General features: G+C 46.9%; 1 protein-coding gene across 3 annotated transcripts in view; it reads left to right on the forward strand.

Moving 5' to 3' along the window:
* The window catches only part of LOC132889736 (corticotropin-releasing factor receptor 2), a 191,202-nt gene that overhangs the window by 105,820 nt on the left and 61,702 nt on the right, over positions 1-23,680 (forward strand). For all 3 annotated transcript variants that reach the window (XM_060926535.1, XM_060926543.1, XM_060926552.1), the window contains exons 7-8: positions 11,876-11,936; positions 13,759-13,831. In XM_060926535.1, coding sequence (XP_060782518.1) covers positions 11,876-11,936; positions 13,759-13,831 — 134 coding nt within the window. The remainder of the gene's footprint in view (positions 1-11,875; positions 11,937-13,758; positions 13,832-23,680) is intronic.

Genomic DNA, 23,680 nt, shown 5'->3' on the forward strand with positions numbered 1-23,680 from the left:
TTATCAATTTGGGGGCACACCTGGCCATGGCCCAAGTGGAAGCCCAGATACTGTACTTCTACCCAATCAATTGCACACTTTTTCAGGTTTACTGTGAGTCCTGCATGCCTCAGCGACCTCAGGAGAGCCCTTAGATGTTGTAAATGCTGCTGCCAATCATTTATGACAATATAAATAATGTCATTGAAATAGGCTGTAGCATACACACTGTGCGGGCTGAGGGTTCAGTCCATGAGATGTTGTAAAGTCACTGGGGCCCCAAATAACCCTGAAGGAAGGGTGACAAATTGGTGTAAACCAAACAGAGTGGAAAAGGCTGTTTTTTTTCATGGGACAATGGAGTTAAGGGGATCTGTCCTTGTGGGACCTCATGCACTGCAAACAACAGAGGGTCTAGCCACTTATCCCAGTTTCTAGCATCCCCATGAACAAACTTACAAGTAATTTTTAAGTGTTTGATTAAACCATTCAACCAGCCCATTGAACATGCCACAAGTGGTAGGCATGTTATGTAAATCACTTTGTGTGTGCTAACCCCCCCATAAAATCCATTTTAATTCCAGCCTGTAATATGGTAAAACAGGACAAACACCAAGGGGGATGAATATTTTTGTCAGACACTGTACGTGTTAATGTTAATCTCCTGATATGTCACTGCAACTATATGCTTACCATTTTGTTTATATTATTATTTTGATTTATTTCCTTGTCAAACACCTGCAGACTCCAGTAAAACCAGTCAAATTCAAAGGTTTGTTTGCCACCAAAATGGGGTGGTAACCACACCATGACATGTAGCAGATCACATAATTTCCTGGCACATAGTTTATGGAGACTGTTCTTGTTTTACCCTGTAATGGAGGAAATTTAAAATTGTAGCAAAGTAAAATACTGCAAAATAAACATCCTTAAGTAAAATTACGGTTTTAAAAAATCCCTCAAAGTATAAGTACACAAAAAAGTAACTTTGTTACAATTGTCAGTGACTACGTGAGTTTGTGGTGGCCTTCAAGCATGGCTGTCACGGACTACAATTCCCTCTCCCAAATACTGTTTGGGAGTACACCTGTTCTCAATACAACTCCCTATGTAAGCATGCCAAACACTCCAGTATATTGTGAAGTATCGTTCTGCGTCCTTGATCATACTGAGCCTTTATTGTTTTGACATGACTATTAGTGTTTCTGACCCAGCTTTGTTATTCTCTTGACCCTGACTCTGTTGTTTACCTCCAACATCCAGTTTGCTGATCAACTGACCCCTAGCATGAACTTGGCTTTGAGTCTTCTCTCATGATTTGGAGTTGTTTACCAGTTTGCGATGCACCCACAAATGCCTGCAATCTGACAGAATACTTCGCCAGCATGGACGCAGCGGATGAGGCTAAGCAAACTTTGCTTTCAGCTCAAGGATGCCTTTTAGGTGAACATCCGCAGATGCTCAGCGAGACTGATATTCACCTCCCTCAACTCACTGCTGCTGTTTTGCAGGCCTTTCTAACACATCCTGCATCAGCCAGAAGGCCCGCTACAGTTATATTGACTTGACAAGGATTCCAGGGAAGTATCTGAGTGTAAGAATTTTCTTCTGCAATGTTCTCTGTATTTCACCACTATAACAGGAGTGTTTGAACAACAAAACCTGCTGACTGGCCATGTGTTGCAATGGGCCACGGCCATCTGGACCCACTGAGGAGAACCCACCACAACATATGATCACTTTGTTGAACTCATTCAGAAAGTGTTTGATCATCAGCCAGCAGAAGTAGAAGTTGAGGAAAAGCTGCTCAACCTACATCAAGGGAAAAGGACCATGGCTGAGTATGCACTGGAATTTTGCACATTGGTGGCTGACAGTGGATAGAACAAGCCTGCATTAAAGGCCATTTTTTGTGAGGATTTGGACCCCATTATCCTTACTGAATTGGCATGCTATGATGAGCAGCACACTCTGGACTCTCTAATCAACCTGGCTATCAAACTGGATCACCTCCTCAGAAACTGTCCCTCCTTGCAAACAACCCAAGCACTAACCCTGCCCACACAGTTACCCACACCCATGGAAATTTCAAATACTCGCACACTCTGCTCTGAAAGAGAGAGGAGACGTAGGGAAGGATTGTGCTTCTACTGTGGAGATCCCAGCCACCTGTTGGCCTAGCATCCTGTCTGGCCAGTAATATCCAAAAGACCTGCCAATCCCAGGCAGGTGTACCACCCAGACACTCTGGTGAGTTGCAAACACTTTCTCTCTCACACTTTCCTGAAACTCAACATATTGCTTTCTATCTCATAGACCTCCCATATTCTCTCTGCTCTGTTAGACTCTGGGGTGGAGGGCAACTTCATTGACATCAAGGTTGTTCAGAAGCTTGAGCTGCCCATGGAGGAACTCTAGTAGCCAGTGAGCCTCTGTGCTGTCAATGGTGGCCCTATCGGAGAGAGCTTGGTCACCAGAAGGATGAACCCACTCAAAATCCAGGTTGGGGCTCTGCATCATGAACACCTCTCCCTGTATGTTACTCACACCTTGAATCATGCTATCATTCTAGGGTTTCTTTGGTTACAGCTTCATGATCCCCTCATTTCCTGGCAACAGAACATCTTGAAGTAGTTTGCGTCATGTCATCTGAAGTGTCTTCAACTATCCCAGCATACTCTGGCATCCACTTCCATTAAAAGCCCTGCACCTGGAGGCATCAAGGGGGTCCCAGCCTGCTATCACAACCTACAAGAAGTTACATCATGCACGTCAAGACATTACTGGTCAAACTCTTAGAGAACCAATTATATGTGAAGACAGAGAAGTGCGAGGTCCAGGTGTCCAAGATCTCATTTCTAGGGTACAGCATAAGCACCAATAGGGTTAGTATGGACTCCCACAAAGTCTCCACCATCACCTCCTGACCCACGCCCACCTCTGTCAAAAAACTCCAAAGATTCCTCAGATTTGCAAACTTTTACCGATGAGTCATCAGGGGTTCAGTACCATTGCCATGCCTCTCACATCTCTACGAGTCCTAAATGCCTACAGTGGAACCAGGGAGCAGACGGCGCTTTCTCCTGACTCAAGCCCAACTTTGCCTCAGCACCCACCTTGAAGCACCCAGACCCCTCGAAACCTTTCACTGTCGAGGTGGATGCATCTGAGACCAGGGTTGGAGGAATGCTCTCCCAGCACTTTGGAAAGAACCCTAAACTGTATCTAGTAGCATTATTTTCCAGGAAACTCACACCCACCAAGCAAAACTATGACATCAGGAACCAAGAATTGTTGACTATAAAGCTAGCCTTGGAAGAGTGGAGACATTGGCTGGAGGAGGCTGCTCACCTGGTCATTATACTCACAGACCATAAAAACCTGGAGTATCTCAAATCTGCAAAATGCCTGAATTCACGACAAGCATGATGGGCCCTGTTCTTCACTCAGTTCAGGTTCACCATTGCATATTGTCTGGGTTCCCAAAGTACCAAGGCAGTTGCCCTATTATGCCTCCACACCTCCACCATAATGAGTCCTGAATCCACACCTATCCTGATGCTCAAATGTTTTGTGAATGCTCTCTCCTGGGAAATTGATAAGGAACTGACCCGTAACCAACTTTGTCATCTGCCTGGAGATCCCTGGGACTCATATTCATCCCACCTCAGTACCGAGGTCACCTGATCACTTGGGCTCACTCCTCGCCTGCTACAAGGCACCAGAATAGCAGACGAATGTATAAACTCCTCAGAACCAAGTATTGGTGGGAGAACATGCGAACAGATATCAACCAGTTCATATCATCTTGCTCAGTTTGCACTCAAGCCAAGGTCCTGAGAGCTCTGCCCAGTAACTCATGCCTTTGTCCATACCCCAGAGACCATGGTCTCTCTTAGCTATTGATTTTACCACTGACTTACCCAGATCACAGGTCAATACAGTTATCATGATGGTACAGTAGCAGACCGGTTCTCGAAAGCACTCAGACTAATTCCTCTGCCTGGTCTACCCACAACCCTAGAAATGACAGAGTTTGTATTTGACCAGGTGTTCAGGTTCATTGGGATCCCTGAGGACATTGTGAGTGATCTGGGACCCAAGTTCTCATCCAGATTTTGGGCCAGTTTCATGAATAAGCTCAGAGTTTCGGTGAGTCTGACCTTAGGACAGACTACCCTCAGTCAAATGGCCAAGTTGAATGTGTCAATCAAGAAATAGGCTGTTTTCTGAGGGTATTCTGCCTCAAGAACATCCAGAACTGGACCCAGTTTCTTTCAGAATATGCCCAGAATTCCATTAGGTACTCAGCCACCCAACTCACACCTTTCCAATGCATTCTTGGATATCAACCTTCACTATTCGCTTGGGGTGATTCACCTACATATATCCTTGCAGTCGACACCTGGTTCAAGAGGAGTGAACAGGTATGGAAGAGAATTCACCAACGTCTGGAGTTTGTGGCCAGCAAGTACAAGCAATTTGCTGATGGGTACAGGGGAGAGACCCTCATATATGCACCAGGGAACAGGGTATGGGTGTCCAACAGGGTATGGGTGACCATTCCAAAACTTTTTGGGGTCATTGTCATGCTGAAAGATGAAATTCCTCTTCATCTTCAGTTTTCTAGCAGACACCTGAAGGTTTTGGGCCAAAATTGACTAGAATTTAGAACTGTTCATAATTCCCTCCACCTTGACTAAAGCCCCTGTTCCAGCTGAAGAAAAACAACCCCAAAGCATGATGCTGCCACCACCATACTTCACTGTGGGTATGGTGTTCTTTTGGTGATGCGCAGTGTTGTTTTCATGCCAAACATACTGTGGCAGTGGGGGTGTGGTCAAGCATCGGATGTGAATGGAGAGGAGGCAGGTTGAACCAGCAAGTAACATGTGATGAGGTGCATCTGTGTCAAATTACTGGCTGTCTATTAACCTGTCTCTCTGTGTCTTTCAGATAGTCAGGAATGAGAGAATTGTGCCACCCCATTGCATGTGTTTGTCACTGAAAAGTGTGTGCAAATAAATCACTTGTTCTGAAACCTGCTTTCTGCTCCTCTGTTTCCTGCAATTAAAAAGTTTTGACACTGGTGCTGAAACCCAGGACTGAAGAACGTACACTGGGATCTGAACCAGTCAAAGAGCTCCTCCAAATGCTTGCTGAAGACCTCCAGTGCCAGCAGCATGCCCTCATTGCACTGACAGTAGATCAGGGCTGGCGCTTCCAGGTTCTGCTCAAAGCCCAAGCAGAGGACTGGCAGGTGATATGGAGCTGGATCCAGTCTGTGGGTGCTCCAGCAGTTGTTTCTGCAACCAACATGCCCATCCAGCTGGTGAAGATGGGCCCGCAGAATGACTCCAATGCCTTCCTCAAGCTGTTTTGAGTGTGTCGCGGAGGCCAGCTCGTGGCCAACCTCTCAGTGGGTGGCTTGCCTAGTGCTGCTTCTTTTGGGGGAAGCCCAGCTCAACAACTCCTGGTCACCGCTATGCTGAAGTACCCACACCTGAAGCGATCCATTATACAGTGGGTCAGATGCGGCCCAGAAGATCAGCACCAGTGCTTCCACTCGCTGACCTACGGTGAAGTAGGCCGGCCATTCGTGTTCACCCAACAGCTCAGAGATGCCTGCTGGCAGTGGCTGTTGGCTGGCGAGGGCAGCATTGATTCTATCACCAAGCGAGTGACACTGGAGCAATTCGCTGCCCAGCTGCAGAGCAGGACATCAGCGTGGACCCGGTGTCAGCAACCGATGTCACTGGAGGAGGTGGTCCGACTGGTCAAGGATCATCTGATGGTGTATCTGGAAGCAGGCTGTGCTGCAACTTCCTCTGTCTCACTTTCACTTTCTCCTTATTCCCTTCCATCTCCTCACCCCTCCCCTACCCCAGCCCCATGGAAATGGGGGCTAATTCCCCTGAAATCCCCTCCTTGCACCTGTGTTTATCCTTGTGTTTCTACTCTCCCTTCTCCTGTGTCTGTGCCGCCATTATCCCCTTCTCTTTCCACAGATGAACTCATCCATGCCCACCAGAACTGCAAGCAAACCCAGGCAGGTCTGTAAGCGCCAAGGGAAGGGGAGTCAGTGCTTCTGCAAGGAGGCAGGGCTACTTGTTTGTGTCCCCAGTGTACTTCAAGCTTCCCCTGATTGAGTGGGGGCAAACAGGATAACTGAGTATTCAAGGGGGTACATGTCAGGCTTTGTTGGATTCAGGTTGTAATCAGACCTCCATACATCAAAGCCTGACTCAATGTGGGGCACTGGGAAATGCACTTGTGGTGAAGGTTAAATGTGTGCACGGTGACCTACACAAATATCCGCTGATGCCCGTCACTATCCACTTCCTGGGAGAAAAGCATAGCATAGAGACTGCGGTTAGTCAAAGTCTCTCTCACCCACCGATCCTGGGGACCAGTTGGCTAGGGTTTAAAATATTAATGAAGCTCTGTATCTTGATGACACAGAGAGTGGGGAGAGCCCACTTAGGGGACTTCCCATTGGAGCAGGTGTGTGATGAGTCTCTGAGACACGCCTTTGACCAAGTGAAAGTAATTGATGGTCAAATCCTCCAGCCTAACATTGCGCTTTCCTTCCCATATTTTTATATTATTAAAGATAGGCTCTACAGAGTGACACAGGACACTCAAACTAAAGAAAAGATGGCACATTTGTTGGTCTCAAAAAGCCGCAGGAAACTTTTATTCCATGCAGCTCATCATAATCCTAAAGCTAGGCATTTAGGGCAGGATAAAACACTGAATTGTCTCATGGCCCATTTCTATTGGCCAGGGAATTGTGCTGATGTCCGCAGGTGGTGTGCGGCATGCTGTGAAAGCCAGTTGGTGAATCCAGCGGCCACACCAAAAGTGCCATTGTGCCCATTGCCATTAATTGAGATTCCCTTCGAAAGAATTGGCATGGATCTCATCGGGCCATTAGCTCAATCTTCACATGGGTATCGCTTTGTATTAGTCATTGTGGATTATGCAATGCAATACCCAGAAGCAGTGGCTCTCCGCAATATCTCAGCACTCAGTGTTACAGAGGTGCTCTTACGTGTTATCTCCCGAGTCGGGATTCCAAAAGAAATCCTGACTGATCAAGGCGCTACTTTGTCATACACACAGTGCAAATTATATTAATTATTGGGGATTAAACCGATTCGTACTAGTGTTTATCACTCGCAAACGGATGGGGTGGTCGAACAATTTAACCAAACATGTAAGAACATGATTTGTAAGTTCATTCACAGAGATGCTAAAAATTGGAACAGGTGGCTCGACCCTCTGTTGTTTGCAGTGCACGAGGTCCCACAAGCCTCCACTGGGTTTTCCCCATTTGAATTCTTGTATGGGTGCAAGCCCCATGGTGTCTTAGACATCATTCAAGAAAATTGGGAGGAGGGGCCTTCTTAAAGCACAATTGAAATTCATTATATTCTTGACCTGAGGACAAAACTCCATGCACTGAGTCACATAACCCAGCAGAATTTGCTACAGGCCCAAGAACGTCAAGCTCGCCTGTACAACAGAGGAACACAGCTAAGGAAATTTGCACCGGGAGATAAAGTCCTCGTTTTATTGCCTACCTCAGGCTCAAAATTCCTCACCAAGCGGCAAGGGCCCTTTGAGGTCACACGGTGAATTGGGGATGTCGACTATGAGGTCAAATGGCCAGATAGGGGTGACACATGTCAAATTTACCACCTCAATCTCCTGAAACCACGGAGAGAGGAGGTTCCTGTGTCTCTGGTGACAGTAGTTCCAGAGAGGGTGGAGCTGGGCCTGGAGGTAAGTCCAAAATTTGCGGCCCAATTCACCCCGGTCCCCTGTGGAGACCACCTCTCACTGTCCCAGAGAGAACAGGTAATTAGGTTGCAGGAGGAATTCTCCAATGTGTTCTTGCCCCTCCCTGGTCACACTAACCACATAGAGCACCACATTGAGACTTCCCCAGGGTGGTGGTGCGCAGCCGCCCATATCGGCTTCCCGAACACAAGAAAAATGTGGTTCGGGATGAACTTTAGGCTATGCTTAAGATGGTCGTAATTGAGGAGTCACACAGTGACTGGAGCAGCCCACTGGTCTTGGTTCCCAAGTCCGATGGGTCAGTCCGGTTTTGTGTGAACTATAGAAAAGTCAATGCAGTGTCTAAATTTGACGCATATCCAATGCCCTGTATTGATGAACTGCTTGATCGGTTAGGTGCAGCTCACTTTTACTCAACATTGGATTTGACAAAGGGATATTGGTAGATCCCCTTGACTCCATTATCCTGTGAGAAAATGGCCTTTTCCACTCTGTTTGATTTACATCAATTTGTCACCCTTCCTTTCGGGTTCTTTGAGGCTCCAGTGACGTTTCAGCATCTCATGAACCCAATTCTCCATGCCCACAATGTGTATGCGGTGGCATACTTAGACAGTATAATCATTTATAGTAATGATTGGGAGCAGCACCTACAACATCTGAGGGCGGTTCTGAGGTCACTGAGGTGTGCTGGGCTCACAGCAAACCCGAAGAAGTGTGCAGTTGGGTGGGTGGAAGTTGGGCACAAAATCTGGGCTTCCACTTGGGACATGGGCAGGTGCATCCCCAAATTGATAAGACTGCAGTGATTGTGGCCTGCCCATGACCTAAGACCAAAAAGGGGGTGAGGGAGTTCCTGGGACTGGCTGGCTATTATAGGCAGTTCATGCCTAACTTTTCGGATGTCACCAGCCCGCTGACTGACCTCACTACAAAGGGGGTGCCAGATCCGGTCCAGTGGACAGAGCAGTGTGAATGGGCTTTTGCTCAGGTAAAGGCGGTTTTATGTGGGGGCCCGCTGTTGCATTTTCCTGACTTTTCTCTCCCTTTTGTTTTGCAGACCAATGCATCAGACAGAGGGCTGGGGGCTGTTTTGTCCCAGGTGATGGAGGGGGAGGAACATCCGGTGCTGCCCATCAGCCACAAGCTCTCCATGCAAGAGTCAAAGGACAGCACAATAGAGATGGAGTGTCTGGCCATCAAGTGCGCATTCCTCACTCTCCGCTATTACCTGCTAGGACGCCCATTCACCCTCTGTTCCGACCATGCCCCGCTCCAGTGGCTCCACTGTGTGAAGGATGCCAAAGTGCAGATCACTCTTTGTTATCTGGCCCTTCAGCCCTTTAAATTCAAGGTGGTCCACAGGCCGGGGGCACAGATGGTGGTGGCAGATTACCTCTCCCACTGGGGCGGGGAGTCAGCTGCAGGCTGGACAGCTCACCGACCTGAGTCGGGCGGTGGGGGTGTGGTCGAGTGTCAGCTGTGAATGGTGAGGAGGCAAGTTGAACCAGCAGGTAACATGTGATGAGGTGCACCTGTGTCAAATTACTGGCTGTCTATTAAACTATGTCTCTGTGTGTCTTTCAGACTGTCCGGAGAGAGAGAGAGGGTTGTGCCACCCCATCATATGTGTTTGTCACTGAAAAGTGTGTGCAAATAAAAGAACTCACTTGTTCTGAAGCCTGCTTCCTGCTCCTCTGTTTCCCGCGATTAAAAAGTTATTACACATACCTTTTGAAATTGTGGCCAAAAAGTTCAACCTTGGTTTCATCAGACCATAACACATTTTCCCATGTGCTTTTGGGAGAGTTAATGTTTTTTATTTGCAAAATTTAGCTGGGCCTGGATGTTTTTCTTTGACTCTACCTCATAGTCCAGACATATGGAGAATACGGGTTGTCACATGTAGTACACAACCAATACTTGCCAGAAATTCCTGCAGCTCCTTCAGTGTTGCTGTAGGACTCTTGGCAGCCACCCTGACCAATTTTCTTCTTGTCTTTTCATCAATTTTGGAGGAATGTCCAGTTCTTAGTAATGTCATTGTTGTCCCATATTTTCTCCACTTCTTGATGACTGTCTTCACTGTGCTCCATGGTATATCTATCCATCCATCTATCCATTATCTGTAGCCACTTATCCTGTTCTACAGGGTCACAGACATGCTGGAGCCTATCCCAGCTGACTATGGGCTAGAGCAGGGGTGTCCAAACTGATCCATAAAGGGCTGTGTGGCTGCAGGTTTTCATTCCAGCCATGCAGCAGCACACCTGATTTGGCTTATTCAATCAACTGACACACCCACCCTTTAATCAAGGGTGGGTGTGGCTGCAAGTATTTGACTGTGTGAAGACAGTTCAGTTGATTGAATGAGCCAAGTCAGGTGTGCTGCTGCATGGATGGAATGAAAACCTGCAGCCACACGGCTCTTTATGGATCAGTTTGGACACCCCTGGGCTAGAGGCAGGGTTCACCCTGGACAAATCACCAGGTTATCGCAGGGCTGACCCAGAGACAAACAACCATTCACACTCACATTCACACCTACGGTCAATTTAGAGCCACCAATTAACCTAACCTGCATGGCTTTGGACAGTGGGGGAAACCGGAGCACCCGGAGGAAACCCACACAGACATGGAGAGAACATGCAAACTCCACACAGAAAGGCCCTCACTGGCCACTGGGCTTGAACCCAGGACCTTCTTGCTGTGAGGTGACAGTGCTAACCACTACACCACCGTGCTGCCCCATGGTATATCTAATGCCATAGAATTTTTTTTGTACCCTTCTCCTGACTGATGCTTTTCAATAATGAGATCCCTTTGATGCTTTGTAAGCTCTCTGTGAACCATGGCTTCTGCTGGAGGATGCAACTGAGTAAATATCAGGAAAATCCTACTAGGACAGCTGAACTTTATTTGGGGTTAATCAGAGTCATTTTAATTGATGGCAGGTGTGAACCCAAAAAGACTGAATGCTGTAATTAAATCAAAAGGTGCTTCAACAAAGTATTAGGTTAAGGGTGTGCACACTTATGCAACCAGCTTATTGTACGTTTTTTATTTTTTATGTTTTTCCCCAAATAGATTTGTTTGTTTTTCAATTGAATTGTACAGGTTATAGGTCACATTACAGGTGGGAAAAGTTTTGAAATTATTTAGCATAGTATAATTTTTTTTTTACATCAGAAAAACCTATCATTTTATTGGGGGGTGTGCACTTTTTATATCCACTGTACATAACCCCAATGCATGCAAAAAGCTCAGTGCCAGGCATATTAGTCCCTTCAAAGTTCTCCACCAGATCAACGATGTGTCCTACAGACTGAAGCTGCCACCACACTGCCGCTTAGCTCCCACATTTCACGTATCCTGCCTCAAACCTGCCATCCTGGGACCATTAGCTGAGAACATGCCTGCCATCGAACCCCCAGCCCCAGTGGGAGGAGAGGGAGGACCGGTGTAACAGGTGCATAAGATCATCAACTTCCGATGCAGACAGGGAACCCTGGAATACTTGCTGGATTGGGAGGGTTATGTTCCAGAGGAGTGCAGTTGGGTAACTGCTAAGGACATTTTCAACCCTCTATTAACCCAAGAATACCATAGTCAGCATCTTGAAAGACCAGCACCAAAACAGCATGGGTGCCTCAGGAAGGATAGTGCTCCCAGAGTGAGCGCCTCCGGGTGGGGTTTCTGTCAGTGACTGCATGAGTTCGTGGCAGCCTTCAAGCATGCCTGCTATGGACTACAACTCTCAGGCACCACAGCGCCCACCCTCTCCCAAGTACTGATTGGGAGTACACCTGTTCTCAATGCAACTCCCTATATATGCACGGCAAACACTCTAGCATGTTGCGAAGTATCATTCTGTATTTGTGTACCTGATCATATCGAGCCTTTATTGGTTTGACCTGACTACTTGTCTTTCTGACCCAGCTTTGTTATTCTCTTGACCCTGACTCTGTTGTTTACTTCTGACATCCTGTTTGCTGATCAACCGACCTCTAGCACTAACTTGGCTTTGATTCTTGTCTCAATTCTCACCTTTGATTCTCATCTGTAATCTGTTTTCTCTATTTTTCTGAAGGCATTCCGTGTCCAATCATCATTGCCTGGGCCGTTGGGAAGCTGTACAACGAAAATGAACAGTGAGTGCTTTTCTGAATAAGCGAATAAATGATCACCATGAGGAATGCCAAAGGAATGTGACAATGATTTGAGTCCACAGAGTAATTTTACTTTCAGCAGGGAAGAATGAAAGAATTCAGTACAGCTGTGTGTTAGAACAGGAAGTCATCAATTTGCTTCTTTGTTCTGGGGAGCAGATAACATCATTTCACATCTCAGTTCTGTGCTATGGCCGCTAGCTGGAACCTGGACATTTGTTCAAAAAATGTTCAAACATTCATCAAAATAAACATGACTTACATAGTTATATTATATGGACATGAGTATTTTACTGGGAAAATATTTCATACAAGCTCCATCCGGGACATCGAGAACCAAAACTGTGACATAAATCTCTATATGTCACTCATGAGGAAATTGATGAAGTGTTTTGATAAATTTGGGTACTTTTTATTTGTGAATGTGTCTATATAAAAAAGGAAATGACATGTTGGCTTGAAAATATGAAGTTTATCTTCTTGTTTTGAAAAACTTGCATTTTTCATGTGCAATACATCATGGATTTGAATGATGTATTTCTTGCTATTTCACTCTAATGACATCACTCCCAGTGTTTTCCTGCTGACGACATGTGTTGTCAAAATGGTGAACCAGTTCAAAATTAAAATTCTTTTGATTAACTTGCTTTGTGTGTGTGTGTGTGTGTGTGTGTGTGTGTATGTAATATAAATATAAAGAACATTACACGGTGGCCCAAAGATATGAAGTTTACTTTCTCGTGTTAAATATTTTCACTTGCTCATTTCACTCACTTGTGAATATGTTCACCACTTGAAGAGAAACTACACAAGTGGTGTAACATATATTTTATGTTACATACTCAGTAAAGTAAGTATTAATGACATGTTTGTGTTTTTGGTCTGATGTTAGTTTGCTAGCTAACTTAACTAGCATGCTAACATATGATAGAGGAAGGTGACATTAAATTAAATAAAAGTTTGCTGTTGAAATAGAATGTGATGTATTATAGAAAGGTTGCTGTGATTAATGATCAAAGTTGGTTAGCATAAAGTAAGTGGTTTAGCTAGCTACTGTTTGCCTGGTCACACAATCCTGTTAAAGAATGGTATTTTCACCCAAACTCTGAATCCATATCAGTTAATCAAGCCGTAAGTCACAAAGTGATAACACTGATGAAGAAAAACTGTTCCAGAAAAATTAACCATTTTTGCTAGGCACTGTGATGCACCAGTGTGTCCGCCATATTGAAAAGGTCAAATTCATTCATGTAATGTGTTCGACTTGAGGTCACAACTTGTAGATTTGTAGTTTGTACAATGATCAACAGGAAGTTGCATCAGCCAAAGGAAAAAAGAGCAAGAAAAGTTCTTCTTGGTGTTTTTTTTTGTGACTTTTTAAAAACAATGGCGATATTGACTAACAACGTTACAGTTATAGACAAAAAGTAAATTCAATTAATTTAAGTCTTCATGTACATTAGCGTGGATTCTATTTCACAACATTTTGCATTTCTTAATTCTATGTGAATAAAACTTGACCCTGTTGCAAATTTAAGGCCAGAACACAGCAGTGAACCTGTGTAAACGTTTGTTTATGGCAGTTCAGCTTGGCTTTCTTACACCCGATGTGGAAAAATAATTAATTTTATAGTGTTAATGAGGTGAAATATCAGTGCAGAACTGGGAGTTGAAAGTAATTTATAAATGAGAAAATGCCCCCCCCCCCCCCCCCCCACTATTGCATTTTTTACTTTTATAAACCTGCATTTGGTTTTAAATAGTAGTCTGACATCTGACTTGTTTTATTTTTACCCACTTCAAGGTGCTGGTTTGGAAAAGAACCTGGAAAATACATTGACTACATTTATCAGGGTCCTGTGATTGTTGTTCTTCTGGTAAGCAGTGCAACACATTTCATTTGAACTGATTATAGAAATTCCTGATGAAGGAACCAGTACTTTGTCCTGAAACTGCCAGCTGCTGCTAATGCACTGTAATTATACTCAGGTGACTGTATGCATGTCCGTGAGCACTTGGGACTTGCCGCAATTATGTGGCTCGGTTTGTTCCAGATTCACATTAATGCTTACTGTTGAACATAACAGTGTTTATAGATTTTAGTTTTATCCTCATAACGGTGTGTATAAAAATGGGTGTCCGGTGATGGACAGGGTAAAGGACTGTATAAGAGGGACACTGGATCAGGTATACAGCGAGCTACCCAGGCTGTCCGGTTAGAACAGGAATTAATGGATGTCCACTCACGAGAAACCGTGTAAACCGTGGTTTTACTAGAAAACAGAATAAAATACAAATACAACAAGACATGAGCGATAATATACACACAAGCAATAATGTAAATAATAACAATGATATAAATACAAATACACATCGCATTAAATATATATTAACGCAAATGAATAATAATTATATACAATGTAATACAAATGTAAAACACACAAATGAATACTATATAAGTAAAACAATGTAAAGCCCAATGAATGCTATTTACACCCCATAATAAATAACACAACACACTAGATACTGACTATATACACGATATGTACACAATATGTACAATGTGTACAACGTACACGGAGGATGAGGATAGCTGCCTACAGCAGCTATCATTACCAAGGTGCGTGGTGCAACTGCTTACAGCGAGTTACACCCGCATGAAGACACAGAGTGTGTCGGCTGAATGAAGGGGAGCGTGGCTCTTTTAAGCGCTGCCCCGCGCTGTATTGCGCATAGAAGGTTAGAATATGTGGCGCGGTTATGAACTGTACATACCACCACTACACTCCCAACACGGCAATGGCTAATAATGAAATGTGCTCCCGTAACAAACCGTGGTCGAGAAAACAAGCGCTATCATTACATGGCTACTGAACAGAACAGAACAAACACGTAAGAAAATAGACAGACACAGGATGAGAGAATAAGAGAAGAAATACTCGCTAGCATTACCGCTACATGTAACAGTTACAGATAGCGAGTACACACATAACACAGTAGCTACGCAACAATAAACAACTTACATTCAAGGACGCACGGAATGCACACACGGCACGAATGATGGACGTTGGATCCTGACACGTCCGCGATAGAAAGACAGAAAGCAAGAAAGAAATGAAACCGAGAAAGAAAGAGAGAAACGGATCCAAATATTCACTGATGAGAAGCAGGTGTTGCATGGAGTCCCCGTCTGATGTGTGCTGTGTTTTCTTCGATGTTTGTGCGCATCTTATATAGTCCACGCAGCACAGTGTGATGGACAGTGGCGCCAGGGTGTCTGAAGTTGGCGTGTGATGGACAGTGGCGCCAGGGTGTCTGAAGTTGGCATGTTGTAACATGCCCTGACAACTAACGAGTTGGGAGCCACTATGTCTGACAAGGGTGCCTGTTTACTACTTTTAAAGGTCAAAATAATTAAGACCTGGCACCGCAATTCTGAACAGCCGCCCCCGACTTTGTGGAACAAAGTTGTGTCCATGATGTCAGGCAGAGGTGTCCTGAGGGAGTGAAGGGAGTCTCACCAGGCGTGAGACTGGGCGTGTGTAGGTCCGGTCCTTGACCTGCACCTGTGCAGTACGTACCCTGCCATCTGCTCCAGGGATGACAGCAGTGACCTTGCCCACAGGCCACAGGGCACGTGGGAGTTGAGGGTCGACAATCATCACGATGCTGTCAACGATGAGGTCCTCCCGGTCTCGTTGCCACTTGGAGCGGGTTTGAAGAGAGGGCAGGTAGTTCCTGATGAACTTAGCCCAGAATTGGTCCGCAAGGGCCTGGCACTGTCTCCACCTGCGCCTGCTCAGGATGTCGGAGTCGGTGTAGACCACTTGTGGTATGGAGGGGTCGTGCCGCCCCATCAGCAGCATGTTTGGAGTGATGGGATCTGGATCTGCGATGTCTGACGAGGTGTAACCCAAGGGCTTGGAGTTGATGATGCTTTCCACCTCGATCAGCACTGTCCTCAACACCTCCTCAGTGACTGTCTGTGCATCGAGTGTAGTGTGTAGGGCAGCTTTGATGGAACGGATCTCCCGTTCCCAGGAACCACCGAAGTGCGGAGCATGTGGAGGATTGAACTTGAAGTCAATCTGTTGACTGGCTAAGTGGGACTGTAGCTCTGGGCTGAGGGCTTTGAACGTCTCCTGCAGTTCAGACTGACCCCCTCTGAAATTGGTGCCTTGGTCGGAGAGCAGCTCATGTGGCTTCCCTCGGCGTGCGATGAAGCGCCGCAGGGCCATCAAGAAAGCATCAGTGTCCATGCTGGTGAGGAGGTCTAGATGCACTGCATGGATTGTCAGGCACTTGAAAATGATGCCCCACCGTTTCTCAGTGCGTCGGCCGATCTTGATGAGGTACGGCCCGAAACAATCCATTCCAGTGGAATAGAAGGCTGGCTTGTGCAAGCGCAAACTTGATGGTGGCAAGTCAGCCATTCTGGGGATCACTGGTGTGCCTCGCCACTTCTGACACTCTGGACAGCTGTGCTGATGTTTCTTGACAGCCGCTCTCCCACGCACGATCCAGTACCGCCGGCGCAGCTCAGCAAACACTCGCTCTGGTCCTGGGTGCGCCAGGTGGCTGTCGAAGTCTCGGATGATGAGCTGGGTGATGGGGTGCTGAGGGTCAAGCAGGATGGGGTGCAGAGTCTCCTCCTCAACCATGTCACACCTGCACAGACGACCTCCGACCCGGATCAGCTGTGTCTCAGCGTCGTACTCCGGGGACAATGTGAGGATCCTGCTGTCAGTGGAGACTGGCTTCCCCGCTGAGAGCAGGGTGAGGTCTTCGGGGAAGGAGTCACTCTGTGCCTTCCTGAGGAGTGCCATCTCCGCTTGCCTGTAGTCCTCAGCTGTGATGGCGGATGTGGCCGCCCCGTGACGCGCTCTGACTGTGGCCTCCAGCAGCTCTGGATATTGACTGAAGGTCCCTGCATCAGGCAACGCAGGGTCAGAGGTCACGGTGATGTGGCCGCAGAACTGGGACTTCCGCAGCTCGGTGGCGTCCTGCAGCAGCTCCACTGATGGTGACGGTGCACTGATGAACAGGCACGCTGGGGTGGAAGACCGATGCTTGACAGCCTTGGCGGGGCCTTGAAGTGTCCACCCAAGGCGTGTCTTCAGGGCAATGGGTCCACCTGGTGGGCCTATGTGCACAGGCTCGATGGGGATGAGGAGGTCTGGGTAGTCAGACCCAATGAGGAGCAGCGGACGGGCCTGAGTAAAGGAGTGAAGAGGCAGCCCTCTGAGGTGGCGGTAGGTCCTTTGGAGAGCCTCAACTGGGTGTGAATGAGGGGACAGTCCCAGTTCGGGTGAGGTGAAAGCCTGCTGTATTTTGTACTGCTGCTGCGGTTGACTGAGGGATGACACAGAGAAGGACACTGACCTCCCCGGCACCGTTCTGATGTCATGACGGATGGTGCGGAGGGCCAGATTCTCACTCTGTCCTTTGAGGCCAAGCTGCTGCGCTGCTTGGGGGAGGAGCATGGTGCGCTCTGACCCGTCATCGAGGATGGCGTAGGTCTCCATCTTCTTGCCCCCGTGATGAAGGAGCACCTTCACCATCTTCAGCAGCACACAACTACCTCTCCGTGCTGGGTCGAGGTAGTAGGTGGATGGCTGGCTGGGTGAAGACAGTGTCGCAGTCTCCGGCCTGCTTTGTGCATTCACCTCATGCAGTACCTCGAGGTGCAGGCGATTGCACTTCGGGCACCGTGCCTTGAGGTAGCACTGAGCTGCTTGATGGTTGCGTCCACACCTCCAGCACTTCTTCCCGGTCTTGATCCACTGGAGCCTTGGTTCCAGTGACATACTCTTGAACGCAGTGCACTGGTTGAAGTAGTGCTCCGTGCTGTTGCAGAAGGGGCAGTACTTCTTTGGAGGCTCCACCTTGGCGGGTGTACGTGGAGCTGACTTTGATGGCTGCTGAGCTGACTTGGCTGGGGGGGTCTACCAGCAGGACCGTGGTGGAGCGTGTGGCTGCCGGCTGCTTGCCTCTGGTGCTCCGCTGCCGCTCTGCCTGGCTCGCTGTTGCCTTTGGCGGGTCGTTGGTCTCGTCCAGCTGCACACCAACCTCGTGCTGTAACCATGCGGCGAAGTCCAAGAGTGTGGGGACAGGCACACGGTCTGGGTCGATGTACCGCCTGAAGGCAGTACGCAGCTCGTGAGGCAGCTTGGGCAGCAACCGAGACACATGCGAACCACACCGTAGCTCAAGCTGTTCCTGGGTCCCCATCTTATCCAGCATCCCCACCAAGGACTGCACCTTCAGGGCGAAGTTCCTGAAGCCTCTCTGGTCACCGCTCCTGACAGGGGGCTCAGCCAGGACCTGGTTGATCTGCCTGAGTGCCAGTTTGCGGGGCTGCCCAAAGAGCTTCGTGAGGGCTGCCATCGTATCACTGTAGGGATGGCTGCTGTGGCAGTAAGCATCCGCTACCAGGACAGCATCCTCTAGCTTCAGGTGGTCCAGCAGGATCTGATATTTGAAGCGCTCTGTCGCGTCGGGTGGTAGGACGTTGTCGAGCGCCAGCTGCATCCTGTTGAACTGCCGTGGGTCGTCCTCGGTGAACGCTGGGATTCTCATCTTGGGCCCGCGGTAGGTCAGCTCCTGAGGGGGAAGAGATGTCAGTCGCTGTGGGACAGGTGACAGCCTGTGATGATCTGGTGCCACTGCCCTCTGACCGGCCGACACCGGTGATGACGTCCGCTGTCTCTGAGCAGACGAAGGGCGCCGTGGGCTGAATGGCGCTGAGTACTGTGGGGTGGCAGGAAAGGGTGAGGATGACGTGAATGAGTGACCCCGTGGCAGATTCATGCTCCTCAGGTGCTCTGTCAGCTCTGCCGTCAGTAGTGTTGGCAGATGGGGAGCTCCTCCGTGTGGCGGTGTGGACGTCGCTGCCTCAGCTCCTGCGATGTGTGGCTGAGGTAGAGGTGACGACTGCTCTGCCACCGGGGCGCGGCGATGTCCACTGGTTGAGTCAGCAGGGCTGTATGTTCTGTCATGCTGCAGTGGTGATGATAGGACTGCTGGGGGGGTTCCAGGCGTGACGGCTGGAACCTGGATGTCCCTCGCTGGAGTGCGTGGAGGTGATGCATAGTGTTGTTGCAACAGGTACTGCACATCCCGCTGCAGCTGCCGATTGTCCTCCCGTATCTGCTGAAGGGTGAGGAGGATAGCTGCTGACGTGTCCAGGGGAGTCTGCCCAGCAGGGGGAGTGTGTGATGGCTCCCGGGGCCTGCTGTCTCCCACGTGGGAAGAATCATCCTGGGTGTGTGCGCCGTCCTGTGGCAGCCGTCGCTGAGCCTGGGTCACCACGTAGTCATCCAGGTGCCTGGGGTGGTGGTGCTCACGGCGAGGACGGGCACTGCCATCATGAGTGGACATCCTGACTGTGTAGAACGCTGTATCCGGCTCGAAGGACCATATAAAAATGGGTGTCCGGTGATGGACAGGGTAAAGGACTGTATAAGAGGGACACTGGATCAGGTATACAGCGAGCTACCCAGGCTGTCCGGTTAGAACAGGAATTAATGGATGTCCACTCACGAGAAACCGTGTAAACCGTGGTTTTACTAGAAAACAGAATAAAATACAAATACAACAAGACATGAGCGATAATATACACACAAGCAATAATGTAAATAATAACAATGATATAAATACAAATACACATCGCATTAAATATATATTAACGCAAATGAATAATAATTATATACAATGTAATACAAATGTAAAACACACAAATGAATACTATATAAGTAAAACAATGTAAAGCCCAATGAATGCTATTTACACCCCATAATAAATAACACAACACACTAGATACTGACTATATACACGATATGTACACAATATGTACAATGTGTACAACGTACACGGAGGATGAGGATAGCTGCCTACAGCAGCTATCATTACCAAGGTGCGTGGTGCAACTGCTTACAGCGAGTTACACCCGCATGAAGACACAGAGTGTGTCGGCTGAATGAAGGGGAGCGTGGCTCTTTTAAGCGCTGCCCCGCGCTGTATTGCGCATAGAAGGTTAGAATATGTGGCGCGGTTATGAACTGTACATACCACCACTACACTCCCAACACGGCAATGGCTAATAATGAAATGTGCTCCCGTAACAAACCGTGGTCGAGAAAACAAGCGCTATCATTACATGGCTACTGAACAGAACAGAACAAACACGTAAGAAAATAGACAGACACAGGATGAGAGAATAAGAGAAGAAATACTCGCTAGCATTACCGCTACATGTAACAGTTACAGATAGCGAGTACACACATAACACAGTAGCTACGCAACAATAAACAACTTACATTCAAGGACGCACGGAATGCACACACGGCACGAATGATGGACGTTGGATCCTGACACGTCCGCGATAGAAAGACAGAAAGCAAGAAAGAAATGAAACCGAGAAAGAAAGAGAGAAACGGATCCAAATATTCACTGATGAGAAGCAGGTGTTGCATGGAGTCCCCGTCTGATGTGTGCTGTGTTTTCTTCGATGTTTGTGCGCATCTTATATAGTCCACGCAGCACAGTGTGATGGACAGTGGCGCCAGGGTGTCTGAAGTTGGCGTGTGATGGACAGTGGCGCCAGGGTGTCTGAAGTTGGCATGTTGTAACATGCCCTGACAACTAACGAGTTGGGAGCCACTATGTCTGACAAGGGTGCCTGTTTACTACTTTTAAAGGTCAAAATAATTAAGACCTGGCACCGCAATTCTGAACAGTGTGTGTATTTATTTTGTTCTGTTTTTACTTAAAGATGCAGACAAAAAGGGAAATGAAGTTGTAAACACTGATCACACAGGTGCTGCAACTGAAGCAATAATAAATCTGTTAAAAATAAGCTTAAATTAATGAAACACATCATGCATGAAAAAGTGCAAATATAAAATAACATTAATAAACAGATCTCACTCACAGAAACATCTTTCTGTCAAAAGTAAAATATAGAATTTTATATTTTGGTCATGCTGATATATTTGGTTTTTCAGATCTACAACAGAGCTTCTCTTGAACTTTGTAATGAAAAACAAAAACTCAGCATGGGAAAATTATTTCGCTGAATTATTTTATCTGATCTGAAGGAGGCTTTAAGCTCCACCCACTGACTTCACGATCACATCACATCATATATCCCTCAAAAGCTCAGTTTATAAACCTTATACACCACACTGTGGACAAACCACTTTTTGTGAAGTAAGAAAATTGCAAATGAAGTTAAAGAATGCCGATTTCAAGATCAAGGCAGACCAACTGAACTTTGCAGGTGAGCAACGGGATGTTGGGGAGGAATTCAGGCTGATGAAACAACATACATCACTGTTGGATAGGATAGGATATTTATTTGTCCTTTCGGAAAATTGTTCTGTGCCATTTACAGTACGTCTGATACAAACTGTTATGAAAACACAAAGAGACACAATATACAAACACAACCCCCCCCCCCCCCCCCCCCCAGGACAAAATACAAGACAACATAGGACAAAACCCCCTCATGTCTTACATACAATATAATGGTAAAGTGCAGTTACTCAGAGACCAAGTGCAATGGATTATTCTGGTACAATCTTACAGTTGGGTCCTTATTTAACAGGGCTGTACTAGTGGGTATAAATGATCTGCGGGCTCTATTTGTCTGGAATGAAGGCAACCTGAACCTCCTGCCTGAAGGCAACAACTCATATACCCGATGTAAGGGGTGTGACACATCATCACAAATAATATGTGCCTTTTTTGCCACCCTTGTTTCTACAGTCATGGCCATACTACTTAATGGCTGGCAAGCAATCTTGCTGGCCATGTTGATTATCCTGTGCAGCTTATTTTTGTTTGCTACAGATAGAGAAGAATACCAGGCCACAGAACAGAAACATAAAATGCTCTCAACAAAAGAATGGTAAAAGAGCCGCATCATATCCCCATCAACTCTAAATTGCCTTAGCTTTCGCATAAAATATAGCCTCTGCATCCCCTTCTTGTAGATGTCATCAGTGTTACATGTCCATGTTAATTTATCATCTATTATTGTTCCCAAGTATTTGTAGTTCATCACAACCTCAATACCTTCCCCGTTTATTACCATATTCTGGTGGGTATGGTCCCCCGTTCTAAAATCAATAATCAGTTCCTTTGTTTTTTTTTGTATTAAGAAGAAGACAGCTGGACTTACACCAGTCTACAAACTGGTCCACCCAGTCCCTATATTGGGTCTCATTGTTACTGTTGCAGCTTAACAGACCATTGGTCTCACTTCGAAAGTTAGAGGAACATTTCTCCTCACACTTTAATAATCGTGTGTATGAGCCACAACCTGAATTAGAACAATCTATGAACTATCAGCATATATTGCCACTGGATGATCTGCCTACCATAAGCATCATGGCATCTGACTGCACAGAAATTGAGAAAAGCATGAAGAGGTTTAAGAATGGCAAATGTCAGGGGACAGATAAGATATATGTGGAACAACTGAAATACTCAATATTGACGAGATTGTTGAACTGTATCATGTTTCTGATAGGACTAATATGGCTATGTATTCAAGTACCATCCAAGTGTCTGATAGCTCGTATAACATGTCTACATATGAGGAAGAACAACTTTATTCATCAGATGTACACTTGTGAAATTTTTCTCTGCATTTAACCCATCTGAAGCAGTGAACACACACATGCACACATGTGAGCAATGAGCACACACACATACCCAGAGCAGTGGGCAGTGGGCAGCCATGATACAGTACCTGGGAAGCAGCTGAGAGTCAGGTGCCTCACGCAAGGACACCTCAACCTAAGGCTGCCCCATGTTAACCAAACTGCATGTCTCTGAACTGTCAGAGAAACCGGAGCACCTGGAAGAAACCCATGCAGACACAGGGAGAACATGCAAACTCCACACAGAAAGGCCCCCATCAGCTACTGGGCTTGATCCCAGAACCTTCTTGCTGTGAGTCACTCATGGAGAATTACAAAGGGCTGAGTATAGTCACAATCATTTCTAAAGTGCTATCTGGGATTGTCATTGAGAAGATTAGGGAATGAATGAATGAATGAATGAATGAATGAATCATTTATTGTCACTGTTACCAGTGAAATTGACCATCAACCTGTCCTTACAGAGGGGGAACAGGACAGGAAGACAGGGATAAAAGAAAAAGAAAAGAAAAAAAAGGAAAGATGAGGAAAAAAAGAACACCCCCCACTATGCTCCTATCAGGAGTATAGTGTGGGAACATTTAAAAACCTCCGCAAAAGCACACAATAACACAAGTACACTTTGAAACATGGGATTTGAGGGGGGGAAAGGGGGGAAAGAGGGGGTAATCAGGGGTAGGGGGAAGGGGTAAGGGGGTAGGAGGGGAGGGGAGGAGGTAGAGGTAACCCAGCGCAAGCAAGCAGCCGTCCGCTCCTGCAGCCATGCAAACGGCGCTGGTCACGCACCCGCTTGTCACACTGGGGGTGAAAAACGGCAACCGTGGAAAATTGGGGAAGAAATGTGAGAGTGTCTCCCAGCAGTGACCTTCTGGGGGAAATATTATCCCAGCAACGGCCTTGATCGAGGCCAGTGCTGTTCAGGGAGCCGAATGTTGATAAGATAGAGATTGTTTAGTCTTTCAAACAGATGCAGTCTTTACACGTCCACACCACACGTGTAGGAGAGGAGAGCAGAGATGCAACCGCCTTCCGTGAGAGCACGGAGGAAAAAAAAAAAGC

This window comes from Neoarius graeffei, chromosome 1, assembly GCF_027579695.1.
Source record: "Neoarius graeffei isolate fNeoGra1 chromosome 1, fNeoGra1.pri, whole genome shotgun sequence".
Classification (NCBI taxonomy): domain Eukaryota; kingdom Metazoa; phylum Chordata; class Actinopteri; order Siluriformes; family Ariidae; genus Neoarius; species Neoarius graeffei.